The sequence below is a fragment of the Macaca nemestrina genome, chromosome 19, assembly GCF_043159975.1.
Source record: "Macaca nemestrina isolate mMacNem1 chromosome 19, mMacNem.hap1, whole genome shotgun sequence".
In the NCBI taxonomy this organism is placed as follows: Eukaryota; Metazoa; Chordata; class Mammalia; order Primates; family Cercopithecidae; genus Macaca; species Macaca nemestrina.
The window spans coordinates 69,003,418-69,020,968 of record NC_092143.1 but is presented as its reverse complement, the minus strand read 5'-3'; the positions used below and the strand labels follow the sequence as shown (position 1 = coordinate 69,020,968).

The window sequence follows — 17,551 nt, the reverse complement described above, 5'->3', positions numbered from 1 at the left end:
ATCTCCTCTAAGAACAACTTTGAACATAAAACATTTTTAAATTTTTTATTTTACCTTGGGAAAAGTAGCTATCAAAGCTTCCTTAAACTTAGACTAACATGGATTAGGAAAAACAAAAAGCCAATATTTGTAAGTCTATTTTTCTCAAGCATAATTAGAATAAAGACCAAAAAAAGAGACAGTGCTTAATGATATATCTGTAATCTGTGAAGCACATAATTACATTAAAGATCACAACTATTTGCTGGCAATGAAGAAATCCATCAATTCACAGGTGAAAAAATTAGCGTTTAAGATGAGATTTTTTTTTTAAATGGACAAAGCAATGAATATTAAACATGTTTGCTTGTGTGAACCTATCAAAGAATTCTTTAATTAATAGAATCCACATGTCAGTGACTTGTTCCGACAGCCCTTCATAATATTTTCCATTACTGTAAATAAATATTATTCCCATAGCTTGTATCATGGTAGCATTATACATAGGTACATTGCAGTATAATACTTTATTTACTAGATAAAATGGTAAAGATTTGTTGTTTGAGATTCTCAAAATAAAATAAACTTTTCTATTTTACAGTCGTAGTGATCACTCTTAAATTATCTTATTTTTTCAGCAGTTAAGTTCTGAGATTCTTATAAGTGCCAGGGTTAGAAAAAAGGCCTATGGGCTAACCAACTAACAAAATTCCTGGGCTTCATAAGCTTATATGAATAGATATGAAATATTGTCCAAACAGTCACTGCATTATAAATAGATGACATGGAAGAAACAGGTGTCCCTTTCCATTGATAAGAAATAATTTTGCCAGGTACAGTGGCTCACACCTGCAACCCCAGCACTTTAGGAGGCCAAGGCAGGTGGATCCCTTGAGGTCAGGAGTTCGAGACCAGCCTGGCCAAAATGGTGAAACGCTATCTCTACTAAAAATACAAAAATTAGCCAGGCGTGGTGGCACGTCTATAATCCCAGCTACTCAGGAGGCTGAGGCAGGAGAATCACTTGAACCTGAGAGGTGGAGATCGCAGTGAGCTGAGATCGTGCCACTGCACTCCAGCATGGGCGATAAGAGCAAGACTTTGTATCAAAATAAATAAATAAAGAAGAAACCATTTCGGAAATAACATATCAACAACATTCTTCATCATCCCATTATAATTTAAACCTAGGCAACTATGAATATACTGTTTAACCTTCTTTATCAAGTATAAAGAGATAGTTCCTAAATCAGGCAAATTATGTGCCAATAAAACTTTGGCCATTACTGATGGGAAATGAAGCAGCTCGGTGAATGATGTTTAAAAATAAACAGAAAACTATTTTAACAGCTCAAAATGGGAAATGAAGAAGGTATGAAGTTCAATGTAGCTTCAGTGAAGATCAAAATAAAGCTTCCTTATCTAAATTGGAAGCTGGCCAGGATACACGAGGCTAATCTTTCAAATTAAAAAGCAAGGTATACTCTTTAATGTCCGATATGAGCATTTAGATGAACACCTAGGATAAAAACTGTGATGCTGACACCTTCCACCAATGTTAAATATATATTTTTAAACAATTATAAAACTTCTCAACCTGGAATCTTGGCACCATCAACTCAAATCATAAACAAAACATCTTGGCACTTGAGGCAAGATCACTGATTGATGTATACTCCCACTCACAAACAACACGTACTAATTACTGTAAACAACTTTTAAAAAATTGAATCAAGTGTTCATTTAACACAAATGTTGCCAGTTAAGATACTTTTCTTTTGTCTTAAAATTTCTTTCCCTCACCTCTCAAACAGCCTCTTGTTGTGTTCTTAAAATAGTTACAACTGCAGGTATAACAATTCACCCCAGTTTACCAGTATTGTGTGTTCAAGTCAGAGATACTGGAGAGTTTTATATAAGTAATCATAAAGGATGTAATCACTTACCTTTTAATTTTATGCCTGGAGATACAGGCACTCAATGCTGGGTGGGGGATGGGATGATGAATGCCCAGCACAAATAGCAGAAATAAACAAAGAATCGGAAACTCATGTCCCATTTCCATCCTGCTTCTTAAAGTAAATCACACAACCTCATTTGTTCACTCATTGATTATATTATATATGCTGGGCCTGCGCTGTACAATACAGTGGCCACTAGTCACATGTAGACTTGAGCACTTATAATGTGGCTAGTCTAAACTGAGATGTGCTGTAAAGGTAAAATATGTATCAGATTTCAGAGACTTAGTATGAAGAAAAACCACCTAAAAAGTCTCATTAATTTTTATATTGATTACGTTTAAATAATATTTTACATAAACTGGGTTAAATAAAATATATTAAGTTAATTTCACCTGATTTTCACTTAAAATGTAATTTTTAGAAAATCTAATATATGGGGCTCTATGGGATAGTTCTGTGCTAAGACTCTAGTAAAAAGTAGGAAAGAACCCAGGAGGCAGAGGTTGCAGTGAGTCGAGATTGTGCCACTGCAGTCCAGCCCGTGCAACAGAGTGAGACTCTGTCTCAAAAAATTAAATAAAAAAGAAAAGTAGGAAAACAGGGCCAGGCGTGGTGGCTCACGCCTGTAATCCCAGCACTTTGGGAGGCTGAGGAGGGTGGATCACCTGAAGTCAGGAGTTTGAGACTAGCCTGGCCAACATGGCAAAACTCCGTCTCTACTAAAAATACAATAATGAGTCAGGCATGGTGGCAGGTGCCTCTAATCCCAGCTACTCGGGAGACTGAGGCATGAGGATCGCTTGAATCTGGAGGGCAAAGGCTTTTGTAAGCTGAGATCGTGCCACTGCACTCCAGCCTAGGGGACAGAGCAAGACTTTGTCTCCAAAAAAAAAAAAAAAAAAAGCAGGAAAACAGAAGAATAAAGAAAGCACAGTCAGACATCAAGGAGCCTAGCTGAAGACTAAAAACACAAAAATAATTACAATATAATGGTGTTAAGTGCAATGATAAAGATATGCATTGAGGGCATGGGAGAATGAGGAAGGCCATTTGTGAAAAGGTATAGGAAGGAAGGATGAAGAGAGATGTTAGGTTAGTCTCCTGAAAGAGGTAGTGCCTGAGCTGAGACTTAAAGAATAAGAAAAATGAACTGTAAAAAATGGGGGTGAAAGTAATTCCAAGAGAAAAACATTGTATGAGCCAAGACTAAGAAACAACCAAGGGAAGGAGAGAGGAATAAAAGCAGTTTCCTGTTGAAAGAGATAAAGAGCAAGGGGTACAGCAGAGTGTGTGCAAGGACAAGAGCTTGTGCAACATTTTAAAGAAACTGAATTTTAACCTTTAGCCTTTAGGCAATAGCCTTTTTTTTTTTTTCTTTTTTTTTTTTTTTTTTAGACATAGTCTTCCTCTGTCACCCAGGCTATAGTGCAGGGATGTGATCTCGGCTCACTACAACCTCCGCCTCCCGGGTTCAAGCGATTCACCTCCCTCAGCCTCCCGAGTAGCTGGGATTACAGGTGCCTGCCACCACGCCCAGCTAATTTTTGTATTTTTAGTAGAGATGGGGTTTCACTATGTTGGCCAAGCTGGTCTCAAACTCCTGACCTCAAGTGATCTGCCCACCTCGGCCTCCCAAAGTGCAGAGATTATAGGCATCAGCTACTGCGCCGGTCTAGCAATAGTCTTTTGAAGAGTTTTAAGCAAAGGAATGCCAGAATCAGAAATAATGGTTTAGATGTTGGGTGGCTGTGTGAGACTGAATTAAGGTGAACAAGACTGGAGGCAGGGAGGCTGTTGCCTAGGTAAGAAATATCAGGGCCTAAACCAGGGCAGTAAGCGAGGTTGAAAAGGAAAGCACTAATTCAAAATTATATTTAAGAGAATATAGTGCCTGACTCGTCCTGACACCATGGAAAGGAGTTTGGATTTTATTTTAGGGTGATGGAAGACCCTGAAACGCTTTGAGCAGGGAGTGTGATTTTCTGAAACATTTTAAAGAACCTCTCAGAGTGCTGTTGGAGAACATACTGTAATGGAGAAAAGAGTGGTAACAGATTATTTATTTTTTTAAAAGAAGGATATTGCCATAGAAGAGATTGATGGTAGCTTGAACCAGGGTGGACACAAAGGTGAGAAGCAACTGGATTGTTTGGAGGGTGTGTGTGTTTTTAAGAGACAGGTTCTGGCTCTGTCATCCAGCCTATACCACAGTTTCTCAAATCTCAAGTGCGCCTCCCGTGGGCCTCCCACAGTGCTGAGGTTACAGATATGAGCCACCCTATCTAGTCTCAGGTTGTATTTTTAACTGCAAATGGTATTGCCTAATTCATAGGGTTGAGAAAGAAAAAAGCAAGTTTAGGGAGATCACACTTGTTGAGCTCAACTGTCTTGTTTAATCAGGAGGTCAGGTTGTCCACCTAGAGTGAAAATACCTTCAGAGGCTTGAGGACTGCAAATAGTAAAGGTCTGGAAGACAGCAGAGAAAATAAAAAGAGCTGAACAAAGGCTATCTTAAGGATTAACTGATGCCCTGCATGAAGTATGAAACCATATGATTTTAGTGATATCAGTCTAATGTGATATGTCATTTTCCCTTCACAACACTCAACTACCCAGTTGCAGGAGTTAAGCATAGACTGTAGAATCTACAGGGTTTCATTTGTAAATGGCTTGAGTTAGATGACTTTTTAATCTACATGAGTTCCAAAACTTTACTTTTAAGAATCCTAGAGTCTGTACTGCTATCACACAATTTATTTTAAATTGGTGCCTAGATATACATAACGTAAACTTACCATTTTAACTATTTCACTAGTTTATTTAAATTCAGCATTCCAGCCAGGGACCTCCAATAGGTGTGCTGGGACATTAAAAACCTAGCCCTGAAGGTGGCAGCACTGGGCCTGAGGTGACTAGTCTCAACTTCTACTTCTGTTGCCACTGGATGGAAGTAGCCTCATCTTTTCATTACAATATATAACACAGGTGTTCATTTTCTAAGTATGCTGAAGTTGAAAAATTTTGGGAAGTACTGCTCTAAGCCACAAAATATGAGAAACCCAGCATTACGAAGAGTTCAAAATAACTGCTTCTCTGTTAAAGGCATTTTTTCAGCAGATCTTTGGAACTTCCAAGTTTATTCCATGTGGTTCTTAAAGCTTCTTTAGAACCTATGAGGATGCCCGCCATTTCCATTGTTAAAGTGACCATATAATATCTCATTTAAAAATCTAAGAATTTTGAATGTACCCAAAGGTTTCCATTTACATAGAAACGGGATCTATCAGGGAATGCCCATTTAATTCACTCATAGAATACTGATTTGGTGGCACACACTGGGCTAGTTTCTGGAGACAAAAGGGTGAACAAACCTTTTTTATTTTTTAAATTTTAGAGACAAGGTCTTTTGCTGTGTCACCTAGGCTGGAGTACAGCGGCACAATCATAGCTCACTGCAGCCTTGAACTCCCGTGCTCAAGCGATCCTCCCACCTCAGCCTCCACAGTAATTAGAACTAGAGCCATGCACCACTGTGCCCAGCTATTTTTGTTTGTTTGTTTGTTTGTTTGTTTGAGACAGAGTCTTGCTCTTTCACCCAGGCTGGAGTGCAGTGGCCGGATCTCAGCTCACTGCAAGCTCCGCCTCCTGGGTTTACGCCATTCTCCTGCCTCAGCCTCTGGAGTAGCTGGGACTACAGGCGCCCGCCACCTCGCCCGGCTAGTTTTTTGTATTTTTTAGTAGAGACGGGGTTTCACTGGGTTAGCCAGGATGGTCTCGATCTCCTGACCTTGTGATCCTCCCGTCTCGGCCTCCCAAAGTGCTGGGATTACAGGCTTGAGCCACCGCGCCCGGCCTGTTTGTTTTTTTAGAATAGGTGACAAGATTTCACTATGTTGCCCAAGCTCATCTTGAACTCCAGGCCTCAAGTGATCCTCTTGCCTCAGTCACCCAAAGTCTGGCCTAAGACATGGTTTTTTTATCTCAAGAAATTTACAGTCCAGCAGGGAGACAGAATTAATTAAATAACTAAAACAATAAAAACTGTAAGAAGGGGAGGTTACATGGTACTATCAGAGGATCTAGTAGAAGAGACTACTGAAATAAGATAAAAACATGATTAGTTTTTTATCTCAAGAAATTTACAGTCCAGCGGGGAGACAGAATTCATTAAATAACTAAAACAATAAAAACTGTAAGAAGGGGAGGTTACATGGTACTATAAGAGGATCTAGTAGAAGAGACTATTGAAATAAGATAAAAACATGATTAGTAGATAGCTACGGCAAAGAGTGGGGTAGGTTTGGTGGAGAACTCCAGGCAGAGACAATAGCATGCAATGGCCTAGGAGACATCAAAAGTCTAGTGAGACCACAGGACAGAAAATATCTGGAAATAAAGCCAAAGAGGTAGCAGAGGCAATTCAAAGGGGCTTCCTTCACAGAGTAACTGGAAGCCACTGAAGGGGTTTAAGCAGCATAGTGACATTAATAGATGTACTTTTCAAGATCACAGTAGCTGCAGTATAGAGAAGTGGTCTCAAAGTAGACACGATTTAAGGTGGAGGAGGGAAGAAGATGTATTTTTATTCTATTTTTTTCATCCTCTAAAAATGCTTTTAAAATGGATTATAATATTAGCTAAGAAATACTAATTATGGCTAGCTTTTGGGAACACAGTATATATCTGAATACTAAGCAGTTTACATATATTCATTTAATCTTAATACCCTGTGAGGTTGGTACTATTATTATCCTCAATTTACAGGTAGGTAAAATGGGACAGCGAGGTTAAGCAGTGAGGTCACTCAGTAAGGAAGTATTAGAGCAGGATTTAAACCCAGATGTCTGAGTTCAGAGCCTGTAACTTCCTCGTTAGATCATGTACCATTTTTCAGCAGTACATGTATGTAATTTAAAATTAAATATATATATGGAGAATAGATGCTCAAATTTTTTTCCGAACACCAGTGAAAACAAAGGTTTAGGAGGGGTGGTTGGCTGTGTTGATGTGGAAAGGAGACTAGCAGTAGACTAGGTAAGAAATAACTATCTTGGATTATGGAGGTAGTGATGGAGAGAAGGGGATGGATTTAGATGTCTGGTAAGTAAAATTGGACTGAGTGATGGCTTGCATATGGAAGTTAGGGATGAATAAAGTGTCAAGGATGACTCTGGTTTCTGACTTGCATAAATGGATTAGACAGTGACACACAGGCAGAGGCCATAAGAACAGGTTGGGTCATTCTGCTCAGATACTTTTTCTTTGGACCACAGTACAGACCACAGCACACTGCTCTTTCAATACTCTGTTAAATGACAAACTTATTACAGGTTATGTCATAAACATAAAAGCTTCACTCTGTCAATTATGTTTCCTATCTTGTGTTAAAAATTACATAGTCAAAATTTTATCCATTTTCTTTTAAAAATGTGGAGTTAAGGCTTATAAAACGGGGAGTGAATGATAGTTGCCGTAACACGCTAATAGAAGGTCTAGCACTCCTCTTCTGTATACTAACTTTTTAAGTTATGGTATTTATTCATCCCTTAAGATGTGGGGACAGGTGGAAAAATTACCTTTCCACTTTGTATTTATGATTTTCTAAGTACTAAACTTTTAAACTGTTAATATCCCTTGTCCTCTTCCCAGGTCTTAGAATGATTACACAAAAGTACTGGACTGGTTTAAAAGATATTGTGATTCTACTCTATTTTGTTCATTTGTAGAATTTCTAGTGGTCTAAAAACGATTCTTTTTAGAAATCAGGAGAAATAGGAATACCTACTATCGGTTTGAATCTCAAACGAACAGTCACAAGAAAACTGGACTTAAAAAAAAATTATCTAACAGCATGTTGTCCCAATAAATAACGCTGATCGCTTCAGATTCCTTCTCTTTTCAGATCTGCCAGAAACTTCCTGTTTAACCTCAGCAAAATACAGATCGTTTTGATCTATGGCGTTACCGCCCAATCCTGTCAGGTCACATCACTAAATTGCAGATAACAGCAACAAGGCCGAAAACTATGTTAGACGGATCCGCGTCCATACCCCACCATCAGTTAATTTTAACTCTCCGTTCGGTACAGGTCACTCATACATGCTTCCCTCCAAAATGTTTAAGTTAGACACACTGTACAAATAACTTTCACAGAACCCCAAGGGCTTGATGCTCCCCCGACAGAACGGCTTGAGCTTTCCCCAGCGCATCTCAGAGGCGCTGTGGCGGTCGCCAGACTCTTCGGGTCGCTCCCCTCCCCAGCCATTGCACTCGGGAACGGGCCGCACAGCGGAGCCCGCTCCTCAGCTGGGGCACAAAGTGCGCCGCCGCGCCGGGCAGCGGGAGGAAGGGGCGTGACGCAGCTGGAACTCCCGCGTGACGTCGCGCGGGCTCCCGGGCGGGGCGGGTCCGGCCGCCTCCGTGCCCGGCCGGCAGCCCCCGGCCTTAAAGCGCAGGCTGTACGGAGGGGTCGGCCTTCCCACCGAGGATTTGGCATTCTGGTGAGGGGGAAAGGGCGAAAGAGAAAAGCGAGCAGCCATCCCTTCACAGCGTCAGAAAGTACTCGCTTCCCTTCGGGGGCTTTCGCCAATCCCGAGGCAATCTTGGAGGCGGTGAGTAAAAGGAATCTCTTTACCCCACCCGGAGCTCTGGGTCGGAGCGGCTACTTCTGGTCTGGAGCTGCGCGCTTGGCGAAGGGCTCCCGGGGTAGGGGTGGCCGCCCGGCTCTGGGGCTGTGTCTGAGGAAATAGGCTGGGCCCGGGCGACACTCGGTGGCTATGGACCGGCGAGAGGACCAGCTCTCACTCACTGCTATTTCTCGGTCTCCCGCGCGGGCTGAGGAAGCGTCTTTCACCGCCAAGCGCGTCCCGCGCATGCGCCGGCTGCGGCGCGCGCGGGCGCGCGCTTCGGAGCTTTTTTGGCCAGACCCGCACGCGGAACCCGCGCGGGCGCCTGGGGAGAGGCAGATGGAGAAGGAGCCTGGCTGGAAAGCCTTTGCAGCTCTGCTCTGCTCCGCCCATGTGAGGACCGCTCAGATGCCCCGTGCAGTTTGTTCAAGTCCCCTGTGTGACTCGAGATGTGCCTCTCGCCTTACCCGTGTGGGAATACCTGTGGTATGGCAGCGAGTATTTTGGTGAACCCCTGCAGTGTGGTGGTTTATACTAAGGAATACACAGAAATGTATTAAATAGTTACAGGCCTTTGAGCCCAGAATGCAACTTGGGACGCAAGACGCACCGTGCTGAGAGATTGAGAAATGCACACTGTTGTACCTCGAATAACGGTTCAGTGCCGAGAGAGATGCTAACAACAAGTGCTGGGCATGCGGGGTAGGTGGAAAGGGTTTTGCGAGCTAGAATTTGCAAGTTGAATGTTTTGTTTTTATGTTTTGTTTTTAAAGCACTGTACATCACTTACTTGAAGATAGATACGTAAAGGATGCTTATTTTACATTCTTGGCTTTAAACGAATATATTACTACTTTTTAGGTCATTAAAGTAATTAAACCTTTATTTTAAACTGTTGACTTCATAGAAATAGTTTATGTCCTTTTTTTTGTTTTGTTTTTGCTGCAGAGAGGTATTTTACAGTTATTGGTCTCATGACTTGATTTCCATCCCTGACATAGCCATGTCCCCGCTGTGTGACCTTGGGCAAGTAATTTACTGCCTTACGCCTCTTCCCCCAACTCTACAATGAAATTATAGTGTCTGTCTTACAGAATTTTTCTGAAGGTTAGGTAGAATACAAATATTCTATAATAACACATAATTATATATTAAATAATATATAAATATAAATTTTCTACAGCACAGTTTCTGGTATGTGGGAAACAATAAATGGTGACTTTTATTCGCAATTATATATAGGCACATTTGTTTGTCCGTTAGAGTTAAAAATAGAATGAAAACCTCTTTGGAAACAAGACTAATGCAGTGCACCTAATTCTACTTTTAAAAACTTTTTTGCAGAAGTAAACGTATACGAGAGAAATATTAGAATTTTGAACCCTATTGCATACCCATCCACCCATCTTCAGAAATTGTTGAAGTTCAGCCCTTGTTTCATCTCTTCACCCAACATCCATTTTTGTTTGTTTTAGCTGGATTTTCTTTTTCAAGCAAATTCCAGAGAATATATCCCTTTACCTGTAAATATCTCAGTAAATATCCCTTTAACAGATAAGGCCTTTCAAAAAAAAAAAAAAAAAACGCATCATTATCGTACCCAAGAAAATTAATAATTCCCTAATATCTAAAATCCAGTTCATATTTAGTTTCTGCTGAATTTTTTTTTTTTTTTTTTTTTTTGGAGACGGAGTCTTGCTCTGTCACCCAGGCTGGAGTGCAGTGGCTGGATCTCAGCTCACTGCAAGGTCCTCCTCTCGGGTTCACGCCATTCTCCTGCCTCAGCCTCCTGAGTAGCTGGGACTACAGGCGCCTGCCACCTCGCCCGGCTAGTTTTTTTTTTTGTATTTTTTAGTAGAGACGAGGTTTCACCGTGTTAGCCAGGATGGTCTCGATCTCCTGACCTCGTGATCCGCCATCTCGGCCTCCCAAAGTGCTGGGATTACAGGCTTGAGCCACCGCACCCGGCCTCTGCTGATTATTTTTTAAAAGTCTAATCACAATTTTTGCAAAGCTTGATAGTTTATTTTTGTAGCTCTTTACAGTTCACCAAGTGGCTTCACGTATACTCTTGCTCCCTTCAGAATTACTGTTTCAACTCCTTCATCAGAAACCTCAAGAAATGGTTAGCAAGAAACAATCAGTTCGCGCACTTGTTAGAAATGGTACTGTATTGGCTAAGGAGCCAGATGTGAGGTTTAGTAGACTTGCTAATCACTATACTTTTTAAGTTGTAGCTAATTAATGGTTTCATTTTAAGAACACATATTAAAATATTTACTAATCTGTTCAAACTTCTTAACCTGTTGGTTTCTTCAAGGACTATGTAATAAACTTAATCATTCACCTTTATTCTAAGAGAGGCATGAAGTAACGTTACCCTAATTGTGTTATAACTCTAAGATGTTTCTATATTCATAGATCTTTGCTGTGTTTGTATCTTACTGACTTCTCTTGTTTTTGGAAAGTTATACAGATCCTCATCTGTGTTAATACATCAGTCGACTATCTCTTTTATAAAATATATATAGATGTGTGTATATATATGGATGCTTGTTAAGTCAAGACTATCTTAGAATGTTTTTCAGTTTTGGGCTCAGTATGCTGTTGCACCAATTCAAAAGTTAAAATTTTTTTTTTTTTTTTTTGAGGCGGAGTCTCACTCTGTCGCCCAGGCTGGAGTGCAGTGGCCGGATCTCAGCTCACTGCAAGCTCCGCCTCCCGGGTTCGGGCCATTCTCCTGTCTCCGCCTCCTGAGTAGCTGGGACTACAGGCGCCCGCCACCTCGCCCGGCTAGTTTTTTGTATTTTTTAGTAGAGACGGGGTTTCACCGTGTTAACCAGGATGGTCTCGATTTCCTGACCTAGTGATCCGCCCGTCTCGGCCTCCCAAAGTGCTGGGATTACAGGCTTGAGCCACCGCGCCCGGCTTTTTTTTTTTTTTTTTTAATTGAGACAGGGTTTCTGTCGCCCAGGCTGGAGTGCAGTGACACAATCCCCACTCGCTGCAAATTCCGCCTCCCAGTTTCAGGCAGTTCTCCTGCCTCAACCTCCCAAGTAGCTGGGACCACAGGCACGCACCACCACACCTGGCTAACTTTTGTGTTTTTAGTAAAGACTGGGTTTCACCATGTGGCCAGGCTGGTCTCAAACTCCTGGGCTCAAGCAATCCACCCACCTCAGCCTCCAAAAGTGCTGGGATTGCAGGCCAGAACCATCTCCCCCAGCCAAAACAATAAATTATTTTATAGTGGTAAATTAATACTGCCCATGAATGATAAAAACCCCTCAATATCCAAATCCTTTCTGTTTAACATAATTTAGATAATTTTTCCTCTAAGAGAAATAAGAAAATTTGCCTGAAAATTTACCTTATATAGCCAAATAACTGAAATCAGGGCTTTTCTCACCATTATCATCTTTCCTTATTCTTTCCTTCCCCTCCCAAATTCTAAAAATGATTAATTACAAGTAAATAAAGAAATGGTAGATGAGGATATCTGGGCTTGTGTTTCATCCTGACTTCAAAGTACATAAAGATAAATGCAACGTTCATTTATGTTGCAATCTGTCATTTCAGGTATTTGACCTGTCCAAAGACGACTTGATACCTCTATAATGTAACAGAAAAGGTCAGAAAATATTAAGCAAATAGAAGTGTGGAGCATATTAAGCAAGATGAACATCTCGGGAAGCAGTTGTGGAAGCCCTAACTCTGCAGATATATCTAGTGACTTTAAGGACCTTTGGACAAAACTAAAAGAGTGTCATGATAAAGAAGTACAAGGTAAAATCTTAAATAAAAGCAGTATTTTATTGCGACTGTAGTGGCTTTGTATACCTTTGTATGACAGTTCTCTTTATTTTTTCTATTTCAGTTTGAGGTTCGGGGGGGTACATGTGCAAGTTTAGTACATGGGTAGATTGCATGTTGCTGGAGTTTGGTGTACAAATGATTTCATCACCCAAGTAGTGAACATGGTACCCCATAAGTAGTTTTTTGATCCCCACCCCCCTCCCACCCCACAACCCTCCACTGCCATGTAGGTCCCAGTACCTGTTGTTCCCCTCATTGTGTCCATGTGTACTAAATGTTTAGCTCCCACTTATAAATGACAACATGCAGTATTTCTGTTCCCTGCTTAGAGTAATGGCTTCAGCTGTATCCAAGCTGCTACAAAGAAAATAATTTTGTTCTTTTTTTATGGCTACATAGTATTCCATGATGTATATGTACATTTTTTTTATTCAGTCCACTGTTGAGTTTTGTGCATTTAATGACCATCTTTAAGTTCAAAGATATCTTTTTTTTTTTTTTTGAGACAAGGTCTCACTGTGTCATCGGGCTAGGGTGTAGTGGTGTGATTATGGCTCACCACAGCTTCCACCTCCCATTTTCAAGTGAGCCTCCCTCCTGTAGTTGGGACCATAGGCACACGCTGCCATGCCTGGCTAATTTTTTATTATTTGTAGAGTCAGGGTCTCACTATGTTGCCCAGGCTGGTCTTGAACTCCTGACCTCATGTGATCCTTCTGTCTTTGCCTCCCAAAGTGCTGGGATTACAGACGTGAGCCACTGTGCCTGGCCCAAAGATCTCATTATTTATTTATTTGTGTATTTATTTATATATTCATGTATTTATTTATTTACTTATCTATTTTCAGAGAAGGTCTCACTGCATCGCCCAGGCTGGAGTACAGTGGTATGATCACAGCTCCCTACAGCCTTGACCTCCCAGGCTCAGGTGTTCCTCCCACCTTAGCCTCCTGAGTACCTGGGACTACAGGTGTGCACCACCATGTCCAGCTAATTTTATGTGTTTTTTGTAGAAACAGAGTTTTGCCATGTTGCCCAGGCTGGTCTTGAACTTCTGGCTCAAACAGTCCACTGGCCTCAGCCTCCTGAAGTTCTAGGATTACAGGTGTCAGCCACCGTGCCCAGCTGATCTTTTTTTCTTTTTCTTTTTGAGACAGGGCCTCGCTTTGTCACCCATGCTGGAGTGCAGTGGTGCAAACATGGCTCAATATTAGCGTCAACCTCTCGGGCCCAAGTGATTCTCCCACCTCATCTTCCCAAGTAGTTGGGACTACAGGCGCACACACCATGCCCAGCTAGTTTTTTTGTTTTTTTTTTTTTAACTTAACCTTCACCTTAGAACACCTAGCTAGTTTTTGTATTTTTTGTGGAGACAGGGTTTCGCTATGTTGTGCAGGCTGGTCTCAAACTCCTGAGCTGAGGTGATCCTCCCACCTTGGCCTCCCAAAGTGCTAGGATTACAGGCGTGAGCTGCGCACAGCCCAGATCTCATTTTTAGAGGACATTTACACTGGTAGTTTTTGTGATTCATTTTTATGGTCAAATTGGTGCTTTTTAACCACAGAACATAATTTATATACAACTTGCTGTTATTTACTTGTAATATGTATGAGATAGTGGAAAAGGTAAAGAATTTGTTGACTGAAGACCTGGATTTGAATTCTGATTTCATTTACCCACTTGCTCTGTGATCTTAAGCCTAATTACCTAACCTCTAAATTTAATTTTCTTCTACAAAATTTTTGCAGGATATTGACATAAAATTACTACATAAGTCATTTGACAAACCTGTAGCTCTGAAATACAAAAGTGAATGGCAGCTTACTTTCAGAGAGCCTGTTTAATGGAGATAGAGTCGTGTAAACAGATAATTACAATACAGTGAAATAGCAGTTAAAAGGTTTTTATGAAGTGCAAAGAGTATATAGAGGATTAAGCAATTGTGATTGAGATGAGTAAATATTATTTGTATTAAAAGAAGCTAAGCTCGGCCGGGCGCGGTGGCTCAAGCCTGTAATCCCAGCACTTTGGGAGGCCGAGACGGGCGGATCACGAGGTCAGGAGATCAAGACCATCCTGGCTAACATGGTGAAACTCCATCTCTACTAAAAAATACAAAAATCTAGCCGGGCGAGGTGGCGACTGTAGTCCCAGCTACTTGGGAGGCTGAGGCAGGAGAATGGCGTAAACCCGGGAGGCGGAGCTTGCAGTGAGCTGAGATCCCGCCACTGCACTCCAGCCTGGGAGACAGAGCGAGACTCCGTCTCAAAAAAAAAAAAAAAAAACAAAAAAACAAAAAAAAGAAGCTAAGCTCAAGGTTTTGATATTAAATTTTAATATACTTTAATTCTGTAACTTTCCCTATGTGTGAGAAATGCTTCATATGACATTTGTTTCTTGATTACCTATTATAAGTTTAATACTGCAGTGCTTTATAGCTGTATCATTACACTGGAGTACTATTAAAACATAATCCACTTGAATCTAAACTGTAGTATGTGGGTCTGTTAGGACTTTCTTATGGTAGGCCGGGGGTGGTGGCTCATGCCTGTAGTCCCAGAACTTTGGGAGGCCAAGGTGGGCGGATCACCTGAGGTCAGGAGTTTGAGACCAGCCTGACTGACATGGAGAAACCCCTTCTCTACTGAAAATACAAAATTAGCCAGGCGTGGTGGTGCGCACCTGTATCCCAGCTACTCAGGAAGGCTGAGGCAGGAGAATCGCTTGAACCCAGGAGGCGGAGGTTGCGGTGAGCTGAGATCGTGCCATTGCACTCCAGCCTGGGCAACAAGAGCAAAACTCCATCTCAAAAAAAAAACAAAACAAAAAATTTCCCATGGTAAATTTAGTTTCCGGCAAAACTTCTGATAATACTCTTACTAATTAATGAGTTTTGAAATATGAACAACCCCAAAAGTATTCTTTCAAGCCCCAGTGTTCATGGAGACACAAAGAAATGTTCAAGAAATGTTTTTTGGGCAATTACTATTTGCCAGACCTTGTGAATAAGAATGAATCCTATATAGTGCTAGCTTTAAGGAAATTTCTAGTCTAGAATTTTAATGCAGTGTACTATGTTGTTATCTGAAAACATGAAGGAAGAACTGAGGGTGTGTGTGGTTGCATGGGGAAGTGGGTTTGTGCATGGTTTATGTCAGACCAGGCTTGATAACTGATTAAGTCTAATTAGCCAGGCAAAGAAGATGGTGGAAGGGGAGGGAATTTTCTGAGTAGAGAGAATAGCACATGCAAAAGTTTGCACATAAGAGCTTGATTCTATTCAAGGAACTATGGATGGTTAGGTTTAGTTCTAAGAGGAAATGGAGTGGGAGATGGGAGTTTTTGCGGGAGGTGGATAGGATATGATGCTAGAAATGTACATAGATCCAAATTACATAAAATGGTATGTGCTATGCTGAAGAGATTGTCATCATGCCTTGACTTTAGGGCAGATTTCTCTATTTCTGCAAAAAATGTTGGGATTTGGGGATTTGGGATTTTGATAGGTAGTGCGTTGAATCTGTAGATTGCTTTGTATAGTATTGACATCTTAATAATATTGTCTTGTAGTCCATGAACACGGGATATCTTTCTATTTATTAGTGTCTTCTGTATTTCTTTTTAAGGTTTTTATTTTTTAATTATTAATTTTTAGAGATGAGGTCTTGTCTCATTGCCCAGGCTTGAGTGCAGTGGCACAATCATGGTTCGCTGTAGCCTCAAATTCCAGCGTGCAGGCGATCCTTCCACTTCCACCTTCAGAGTAGCTAGGACGACAGGCATGCACCACCACATCTGGCTAATTAATTTTTTTATAGAGACAGGGATCTCACTTTGTTGCCTAGGCTAGCCTCAACTCCTGGGATCAAGCAGTCCTCTGACCACCTTGGCCTCTGAAAGTGCTAGGATTACAGGTATGAACCACCACACCTGGTCATTCTGTAATTTACTTCAGCACCATTTTCTGATTGTCAGGGTACAAGTTTTTTGTCTCCTTGGTGAAATGTATTCTTAAGTATTTTATTCTTTTGATGCTACTGTAAATAGAATTGTTTTCTTAATTTGCTTTTCAGATTGTTCATTGTTAATGTATAGAAATATAACTGGTTTTTGTGAGTCGATTTTATATTCTGCAACTTTCTTGAAACTCTTGATTTCTATTTTTGTTTTTTATGTTTTGAAACAGAATTTCACTCTGTCACCCAGGCTGGAGTGCAGTGGCGTGATCTCAGCTCACTACAACCTCTGCCTCCCAGGTTGAAGCAGTTCTCCTGGCTCAGCCTCCCAAGTAGCTGGGACTACAGGCACGCACCACCACTCCTGGCTAATTTTTGTATTTTTAGTAGAGATGGGGTTTCACCATGTTGGCCAGGCTGGTCTTAGACTCCTGACCTCAAGCGAGCCGCCCATCTCAGCCTCCCAAAGTGCTGAGATTACAGGCAGGAGCCACTGTGCCTGGCTATTTATAGGCTATTAATTTAATACAAATAAAATATTTGACAAATTTCTTCTTCTGTTCTTTGGCGTTACAGGATCTTCATGAAATCCCTATTTTACGATGAGGAAGCATCAAGAAAACAAATGATATACTCTTTAATAGAAACAATATGCCATATTTATCAAATTATAGAATATATAAAGCTTGCAAATATTTTGTAGTAGATAATTCTCTTAAAGTGTACTCCTCATGGTTATGCTCTATTCATATTCCCACAAAAATGTCTATACTCTGAAGAACTTTAAGAGAGGAATACAGTAATCATTGGTGTATATGGTAAAGTCCATGTGTTTTGTGAATGTTAGGTATTGGATATATGAGCTCATAAGAGAAGATAATCTTTGGTACATTATATTGATCATGGCAATTTCTAAATACCTTATGGATTCTTAAAGGTACTAAATGAATAAGTACTATTTTTTAAGTTGCTATGTCATTTAAAAACATTTTGGTTTGGGCCATGCCTTTGTCAATATGTTCCATATAGTTCCATATAAAATTAGAGTCTGTGTGTGATAACATCAAAGACATGCCTGAAGGGAACTTAATTTTTTTAAGGAGGTGGGGAATCCATTTGTAGAAACCAGTATAAGAAGCTGTTTGAAAGACATCAAACATGGACTTGTCTGGACTTTGCAGGTTTTAAGGTATATATAGAAATCAAAATT

At 40.7% G+C, this 17,551-nt stretch overlaps 2 protein-coding genes across 8 annotated transcripts in view; one reads left to right on the top strand and one right to left on the bottom strand.

Moving 5' to 3' along the window:
• LOC105464895 (uncharacterized) overlaps positions 1–8,714 on the bottom strand; it is a 488,640-nt gene extending 479,926 nt beyond the window's left edge. The window contains exon 1 of the mRNA XM_071085560.1: positions 8,578–8,714. The gene's annotated coding sequence lies outside the window, so the exon portion shown is untranslated. The remainder of the gene's footprint in view (positions 1–8,577) is intronic.
• LOC105465556 (RB binding protein 8, endonuclease) overlaps positions 1–17,551 on the top strand; it is a 117,008-nt gene that overhangs the window by 11,817 nt on the left and 87,640 nt on the right. For 2 of the 7 annotated variants that reach the window (XM_071085551.1, XM_071085552.1), the window contains exons 1-2: positions 8,337–8,554; positions 12,149–12,355. In XM_071085551.1, coding sequence (XP_070941652.1) covers positions 12,247–12,355 — 109 coding nt within the window. In that variant the 5' untranslated portion in view covers positions 8,337–8,554; positions 12,149–12,246. Of the gene's footprint in view, positions 1–8,316; positions 8,555–9,133; positions 9,272–12,148; positions 12,356–16,230; positions 16,300–17,551 lie in introns of those variants that run through there. The other 5 variants (XM_071085549.1, XM_071085547.1, XM_071085548.1 and 2 more) reach the window with 4 other exon arrangements.